Here is an 8,859-nt window from a genome sequence, read left to right as displayed (position 1 = left end):
TTAGATATTAGAATGAAAGTGTGGTTATGGTTGATACGCTTGTACTCCAAATAGAATCGATTTATGGTTAATAGAATGATTCATGTGAGCAATATTGCCGGCTCACTCGCCTACAATGTGTGACAGTTGACAAGGTACGAAAGCCTAACTTTCCAGTACGTCTGTATTTTAGAAACATCAAGTGGCAAGCCTCACTTTTTTGCCCCATATATGTATGAGGGAATGAGCAAGGAGGCTCACTTCCTTGCACTCATATCTGAGAGAAGAAGTGGAATGCTGGGCCGAATTAACACGATGATATTTATTTAGTGTAAATATAAAACCTTGAGTTTCAGGTAAAAATTCAAAAGAAAATAAGGACAGATGCAGGGAGATTCTCTGAAAGAGACTTGAGTATTTAGCGAACCACAATCCAAAATTGAATTGTCTCTGGGGACAGGACAGGAAAAGGCATTTGTGTGTGTTCTGACTGCAACATAGGCTGAGGAAGAGGAGAATGAATGACTTAGCTAGATAGATAAAGTGGCTTCAGGTCACGGGCTCATGAATGCCAAGCTCAGCGTTTTCCCATCAATCCTGTGGACAAAAGGGGAATGATGAAAAACATTGAGAATGCAAGGCCACGAAAGAAATGAAAGTGGCAAATTCGAGCCCCTTGGGTTACGAGAAAATGCCTAAAAGTGAGCTAACTTCTGAAAGCAGCCCTGCTTGAAAAGCCTTCGCTCTCTAGAAGCCCCGCGAGGCCGTCAGTAAGCTCCACCTCGCCAGGCTCCGCCCCCAAACCCTAAGCGTCTGGGAGCTGCCCCAATCCCTAGCCCCGGTTTAGCCTAACCCCACCCCGGGCCGCCCCGCCACGCCGCTCTGTTTCCCTGGAGACGCTCTCGGCGTCCCCTCTCTCGGCTTAGGCGGAGCCAGGACTCAGAATCTAGCGAGAGGAGGGGGCGGCGCCTGCGCCCAGCACCTGCCGCCGGTGGGGGACTTACTTCGGCGGAACAGAAAACTGGAGTTGTTCACCTGGGCCAGTGCACCAAGGTTCGTGACGGCAGAGGCGAGGCTGAGGCAGCACTTCCTCAGCTCCTTGTAGAGGCGGGCCGTTCTTCAGGCAGCCTCTTCCCCGACCCCTACAGACCTTCCTCCATTAGTCTTTATCAAGCTTCCTGAGTCCAGGCCCTCGCCACTTACCTCAAGAAACGAATGGAAAGAGAAGTAAGGAAAGGCACCAGTTCCTCTTGCTCCCCAGTTCACCTGACTCTCTGAGAGCAGTGAAAAAATAGGAGTAGGAATAAGTCCTTGAGTCCTGTTGAGAACTAGGTGGGAACAGAAAGGGAACTGAGATGTTCTCGTTTTTTGGCAAAGGTAACTCTATCTCGTAAATTTGAGAGAACAAACAAATGCTTATTCCTAATGTCACATTTGTGTTGAAATACATCAATACATATACATATTTCCGATGTTTTGGCATTTCACTGATATAGTGATTAGTTTCTCTCATAGGATCTATATATATGTGGAGATTTTCTTTAAAAGTGCATCTAAACTTAGATAGTAGGAACTTAGTATTTGTTGTAAAAGTGAATCTTGTTCCATGACTTGGGGTGGGGAGAGGAGTTATACTAATGACTGATTTTAAACTTTTCTTCTTTGCTGTTATTCCTTGCTTCCTGATTTTCAGGCTGAAGTCTATAAGCCTGGAGAGACCATCAGCAGTAATCTGTAAATGTAAGTCAAGTGAAATATGACTTGCCTTCAAACTCTTTCCTGCTTTATTTTGTGATTTAACCATCAAAGTCAGTTGGTAGGAAATGTGTTTTCTATTTAATTTGACAGCCTATGTAATTACCCATGAGAGAGTGCCAGAGGTGCCCCAAAGTTACTATACCAGGAATAAAACATTATTTAGTGACTCTTTATAAACTTAATTATGTCAAATTTTTTAACTTTCTTAGGGAGCATAATTAGTGATATTTCTCCTGTACTTTTCTTTAAACTTTTATAGTAAAAGAGCTTGTGATAATATGGAAAGTTTTAATTCTTATGAATGATTTTTGGTAAAATCCTACTGTTTTGAACTCTTCTGATGACGTATAATAAACTTGCTTACAGTGGTTTACTGGCTTTATTTCTCTCATCTCAGTTTTTACTCCAAAGTGACTGAACCCTGGAGATACTGGTCAGCTTCAGACATAGTCATTCTCCAAGTAGCCTCCATTTACGCAGTAGCAGGCCTCCCTCCTTTGTGTTTCCTGACAAAGGCATCTCTGGGGATAGAGGGCAGGAGGGTAACTCTTTGAAGAATTTTACTTGGGGGCCAAAAATTTAAACTCACACCATGGGACACATTCAGCATGACCTAGCACTCTCAAACCTTTCATCCTGTATTTCTCCATTCTCATTTGTCTTTGCATGTGGGGGCCAAACTTAGAGATTGTAACTGTGATACAAGAGCCAACCAGCAGATCAAAGAGTGCACCAAGTCTCTTCTGAATACCAACAGTGGAATGGCTTCAGGCGGCCTTTTGATCTTTGTCTCAACACCCGGTGGTGCCACACTGTAACACTGCTCACTTGCTGGCACTGGAGGAGCTGCCTCTGGGTCCTCCTAACAGGCTGCTTCAGCCTGGGCTTCTGGGGCTAAACTCATTTTGGTGCCAGCCAAAGAGGTATTTTTCATTCTTCTTCTGTACTCACCCAAACGTGAACAATTTCCCTTCCTGCAGTCACACCCATCTTGTGTGTTTTCCTCTGAGATATTGATCTTGGAGAACCCTAATGAGGTGTCATAACTAGTGGTGATGTGCTCCATTTGTGCTACAGGCCTGGGTCAGTCATCATAGCACTAGTTCCGTTCTTCATTGTTGAGTCTAGGTTGGAGCTCACATGGGAACTGAGAATGCTGTCTGACCAACACCAAGAAAATGATGCAACTCATATTAACAAAGACCAAAAGGCTTTCTTTAGAGATATTTAATTTAATGTAAGTACTGCAAACCCTGCTTGAACTGATAAAGCATAAAATATGGTGATTACTTAGAAAGTAATTTGTTGCAGTATCCCTTTAAATATTTGGTGCATTCAAAATATTATCTATGTCATAAAATTCAGATCGGACCAGGCGCGGTGGCTCACACCTGTAATCCCAACACTTTGGGATGCAGAGGCGGGTGGATCACGTGGTCAAGAGATCGAGACCATCCTGGTCAACATGGTGAAACCCCGTCTCTACTTAAAATACAAAAAATTAGCTGGGCATGGTGGTGCTTGCCTATAATCCCAGCTACTCAGGAGGCTGAGGCAGGAGAATTGCCTGAACCAGGAGGCAGAGGTTGCAGTGAGCCGAGATCGCGCCATTGCACTCCAGCCTGGGTAACATGAGCGAAACTGTCTCAAAAAAAAAAAAAAAAATCAGATCACACATTATCTGTTGTGTAAAACAAAATACGTTATGTGGCCATGTATTGATTCTGAGAAACAAAATTCACTTTCCCGATAGGCATAGGCAAGGTAGGATGTTGGGTTTAGAAGCAAAGAGAAAACCTATTCAACTTCCATCCTCATTCTAAGCTTAAACTTCCCAACCTAGATTGATTGAGAGATATTTTTTTCAACATGCTTTTTTTCCCCCTTTATCATTCAGCTCTGATAACTTTTTTTCCACTTTATCATTCAGCTCTGACCACCCCCCATTCAGAGTTTGTGCCTTGAGGCTTGCCAGCAGGGCTTACAGTACTTACATTAAATTAAATTTTAGAGTAAAGGTGCTCCTGCTGCTAATGTTCTCAGATCAGAGGAGAGCAAAATGAAGGAACTGGCAGCTGAAATTTTAATGGTAGGAACGTTGACTCAGAATTTGAAAAAAAAAAAAAATATTGCAATTGATCTGTATGACAAAGACTTATCCCTCTCCATGTAGGTCTTTTGCATTTGGTTTCTATTAGATGCTTACATTTTTCTAACAAAAATCATCTAAATCAAGTAAACATCAAAAAGGATAAATTTTATATAATATGCTGGTATGCCCACTTCGGTGGAGAGTTATACACACCTGGGTGGGCTATGTTGGCTGGATCAGCACCTCTAGGGGCTGCTCTCTTTTATCTGTCTACAAATAGCTGGGTATTCTTAGTATTCAAGGAAATTGCAAGCACTGTTCCTCATTTTGCAGCTCCTTGGTAAACTCTTCAAAGACCCCTGTAAGTATGAAGAGATTACCCTGGCCCCAGTGCCCGCTGCCTAATGCTTTGTCAAGCAAAGTGGGCCTTTCAAAAAAGAGTTTAAAATTTACAGAGGGTGGAATGCCCCAAATGGGGCAAACTTGGTTGTTGTTTTCCTCTCTCCCTTTTGAAATTTACTAGGGCTACACAGGCCTGGGTTAAGAACTTAGATGATTCAGATGTTCACTGTAACACTGGAAGATGCTGGAACTATGGAACAGTCTTCATAGCTCCTCTGAAGTAAGCTTATGGGAGGCCCATGTGGGGAGCTTTGGTGTCCCTTCAAAGCTCACATGAGCCGTAACTGCTTACCGTATGCTCTGCATGATGTTGCCATTTAGCAAGTTCTCGCTATTCTAGTAACTCAACTAATTAATATAATACCTAACCAGAAAAATCGATTTTTAAAATTTAAAAAATTGTCATCATGTTATAAAGTTATGAAGGGTAATATAGTATGTTTCTAATGTTTAGTCTGTAGGAGAAGACTACCATTTGCTGTTTAGATTCTGCACTTTAAAGCTATAACTGCATAAAAATAAAGTGGGCATTATGCTTCATAGATCATATCACACCTTGATAAACTGGTAGTACTAGGATTCTATTATATCTAGAATAAACCACTGATATGCATTAGAATTCTCTTTAATTATATAAACAATTATTTTTAGGCCAGGGTAATAATCTTTTTCAGAAACACAAAGCTATCTATTTCTACAATGAATTTCAGAAGACTTTCTCTTGTCTTAGTGCCTTCCCACCCGTCCCCCACCATGGCTTTGCAGCACTAGAGGAATACTGTGTCTCAGCCATCCACCGGTGGCTCCATCTCAGGTTTGACTACATCTCTCCTCCTCTACTCCTACCTAAGCCACCACCCTCTCTCCTCTGTATTTCACAGGAGGCTTTGAACTGGCCCCTCTGCTTTCTACACTTTTCACCACTACAGCCTAACCTGAAAAAATAAGTCAGAGTGGTCCTTTCAGGGTGAAAGTCAGATTGTGTCAACTCTATGCTCTGTATCCTCCAATGGATTCTTACCTCAATGAGAATAAAAGCCGATTTTTACCGTAACCCTCAAGACATTACACTGCTGGGACACCCAACAAAATTCTCCGTAATGTCTTTGAGCTTATCTCCTTCTGCTTTTATTTATCCCTTTGCCATTGGTGAGCAGTTGGGTAGTTTCTAGTTCCCTGTTTTGTTTTCCAGTAGACAATCTGATCAACACCTGAGGTTCTATATATTTTGCTTATTTGTGTATTGTCTTTCTCCATATTTACCACCATACTGCAAAGTCTGTGAGATTAGAGAGTTTTGTCTTTTTCTTCAGTGCTGTATCTTTGGCACCTAGAACAGAACCTGGCAACAAGTAGGAGCTCACTAAATATCTGCTGAATTTATTCAAGACCCAGATTTTATTGTGATTTTCCCTGGGTCACACAGGTAGTATTTTAGGTTTTAAAGCCATTTAAAACCTAAAAATAAGCCTTTTAGTTGCTTGGTGAGTCTGAGTAGAGGTCAAACCTGGTGGACATAGAGGGGGTGGGGTCAGGAGCTTCTGACCTTTGGGATGCCTCTCTAACAGAAGCATGGGTTCTTTTGCATCTGAGAGCCCTTGTACCATGTAACAATTTTTCTGTTCTAAGTTCAAAGACATCATGTCTACATTTCTTCCTTTTTGGAATAAGATTTAGATAACTTGATTTTATAGACTTGCCTTCTAGTTGCTCACCACTGTGATAAGCTGCATTTTCTAAAAAGGGTTGCAACAATATCTCCCATGCCATATTTTCTTCATACAATGAAACTTTGATGCTCTCCTATCAATAGGGGTTCTATGTTAATTTGCATTGAATTTGGGCAAACTTTTTATTATAGTAGAAGTGGATGCTGTGTGACTTCTAAGGCTAGACCCTAGAAGGGGATATAGCTTCTGCCTGACTTTTCTCTAAAACACACCTTTGGAGCCCGGAGCGGCCACATAAAAAGTCTCAGGTTGCCATGATGTGAGGAAGACCATGCCACATGAGTAGACCATATGTATGAGTTCTGGCAGATAGCCCCAGTTGTGTCCCAGCTAATAGTTAGCATCAACCACTAGAAAAGTGAGGTAAGACACTTCAAGGTGATTCCTGTCCCCTACCATTGTGTTACTATAGCTTCTGGGTTTTCTCAGCAGAGGCTTCAGTCATCATGGAGAAAAAATTCATGCCTATCATACCCTGTCCTTATTCCTGACCCATGCAAAGTGTGAGAGATAAATTTGTTTTAAACAACTTTTAAAAACCAGTACATTTTTAACTGATTCATTATATTGTTATGCTGTGTGCTCTCTCAGGGTAGCTGTCTCCTTGTTGAGAATTGTTCTTATCATCTACCACATCTAAGGGAAAGCCTTTATTTGTGAGTGGTAAGGCTTTTACAAAACAGCAAGTATGAGCAGTTTTCAATTATTGATTCTAACAGGAAAGCAACACATAAACATTGGAAATCCATAGCTATCCTAAAAATCTTTATTCTTTAATTGCAATCATGTCTCTTACAAAATTCTTACCTAAGATGCAACTGAACCACCAATGCATTTATCTAATTTTCTTCTTATTTACTTTGTGGTGAAGATACAGACAACTAGTAAATTGGCCAAAAAGCAGACAGTAGAAGAAAATAATGAGAGAAGCAACCTGCAGAATCCACTCACTGAGTATCATTCTTGAATAACACAGCTGTAGCACTACATATAGACATTCTCAACTAAGATGACAGACTGTGAATCTCTAATAATGTCTTAACACATCCTTTGAAAGATTTATTATTTAAAATACAATTTCTACTTATTTCTTTTTGTAGTCCAAAATGACCACTCAGCCCCCACTGCCCATGATACGCCCGAAGCTTACAGCCTTAGCCAGACAGAAGCTGCCATGCTCCTCCAGGAAAATTTCAAAGTACGTGCCCCTGGTTTTTACTTATTTTCCTGCAGAATAAATTTTCTGTAGTAAGAAATGTCAATAATATATCTCAGAAAATAAAATCATTTCAAGAGAAGAGAAAAACATTGTTATATTGAGAATATTGAAATCTGTTTCAAAAGCATTTATGAACTGCATTAAAATCCTGCAAATATATTTATTTATTTATTGAGCTACTGCTTATTTCCTCATTTTATTTCCAATTGTAATCATGTCATGGTTCCCATAGAGTTTTGGAGATACATTTCCTGTTTTAAATGGGTATGGGGAACAGAAAGCAGAAGCTTTGGGAATGAAAGGTGTAAAGTTTTTTCCTTTTTTTTTTCTTTTTAAGGCAGAGTGTCACTCTGTCACCTAGGCTGGAGTGCAGTGGCATGATCTCGGCTCACTGCAAGCTCTGCCTCCTGGATTCAAGTAATTCTTGTAGTGCAGCCTCCTGAGTAGCTGGGACCACAGGCATATACCATCATACACAGCTAACTTTTTATATTTTTAGTAGAGACAGATTTCACCATGTTGGCCAGGCTGGTCTTGAACTCCAAGCCTCAAGTGATCCACCTGCCTTTGCCTCCCAAAATGCTGGGATTGTAGGCATGAGCCATCACGCCCAGACTGAAAGGTGTAATGCTTTTAGTCCACAAGTTCCCAAGGGTTGATCTGTTTTGGAAGAAGGAGGGTAGAGCCTTACTTCTAGGGCATGAATCAGCTCCTTAAATGATGCTGGGGCCTGAAATGCGTCATCAAACTGCTGCTGCCCGTGAATGGCTACTGAGCTACTCAAGTTGTCACTGAGGAAATGCAGGACAGAGAAATTGATACATTTTGTCATAATTATGAATATTAACTGATTGTGCTACTTTGAAATTGACCCTTGTAATTCTATTGAGTTTTAGTAATATACATATTATTTACCAATATAAATAGTTTGTATACGTAAGTTTAGATTCTTTTTATGCCTACTTTTCCATTCCTGTAAGGTATAATGATCAAAGTATTAGGAGTCTTCTTTGTTCTCCTGCCTCATTTTTAGTATTTCTAAGAAAGACCAAAGCCCCTGGAACAAAATAAATACATTCAGCTAAATAACATAAAAATTCTTTTAAAATAGTAAATCAAATTTTTTTCCGTAGCAGAGAAATCTTTCAATGAATGCATAATTCATGTGTGTATACTGTAATATATATACATACATATTTTTTGTTTTACTTTTGAATAATGTAAAATATTTACAAAGTCTGAAAAAGCTTATTCTTTCTCTCTTTTTAAAGAATTGAGATTATATTCTGTTTTAAAGGTTAGCAAAAGCATAGCCAAATCTCATATCCTTAAGATAGGATGAGTTTTAAAGAAAACTTTTGCTTTTATTCATTTTATTGAAGAAAAACATTTTTATCATACCCACTAAAGGCAAAGTTTGTATCAACATTCTTTAATAGTTTCTGAATAAAACACAGATCATTGTTTAGTTTCATATCATCATAGTTAGGAGAGGTTGATAGCATGCTTATTTTTAAAGGTGCAAAAGGATGTGAGGAATGAACGCACTAAAAGTATAATATGTTTTTAACAGGGCTTCTTAAAAATCACTTTGCACCTTGAAGCTTTAACAATTTGAGTTTTATGTGTGATTAAAAAAACTATTCAAGGCCGGGCGTGGTGGCTCACGCCTGTAATCC

At 39.9% G+C, this 8,859-nt stretch overlaps 1 protein-coding gene across 4 annotated transcripts in view; it reads left to right on the top strand.

Moving 5' to 3' along the window:
- Positions 1 to 855: 855 nt before the first annotated feature.
- Positions 856 to 8,859, top strand: part of TTC29 (tetratricopeptide repeat domain 29) — a 237,736-nt gene continuing 229,732 nt past the window's right edge. For 2 of the 4 annotated variants that reach the window (XM_017534847.1, XM_017534861.1), the window contains exons 1-3: positions 856 to 1,032; positions 1,673 to 1,719; positions 7,062 to 7,159. In XM_017534847.1, coding sequence (XP_017390336.1) covers positions 7,068 to 7,159 — 92 coding nt within the window. In that variant the 5' untranslated portion in view covers positions 856 to 1,032; positions 1,673 to 1,719; positions 7,062 to 7,067. Of the gene's footprint in view, positions 1,033 to 1,672; positions 1,720 to 4,352; positions 4,452 to 7,061; positions 7,160 to 8,859 lie in introns of all 4 variants that reach the window. The other 2 variants (XM_037740632.1, XM_017534852.2) reach the window with 2 other exon arrangements.

Source organism: Cebus imitator, unplaced genomic scaffold (genome assembly GCF_001604975.1).
Source record: "Cebus imitator isolate Cc_AM_T3 unplaced genomic scaffold, Cebus_imitator-1.0 Scaffold4, whole genome shotgun sequence".
In the NCBI taxonomy this organism is placed as follows: domain Eukaryota; kingdom Metazoa; phylum Chordata; class Mammalia; order Primates; family Cebidae; genus Cebus; species Cebus imitator.
This window is presented reverse-complemented; position numbering and strand designations above follow the sequence as displayed.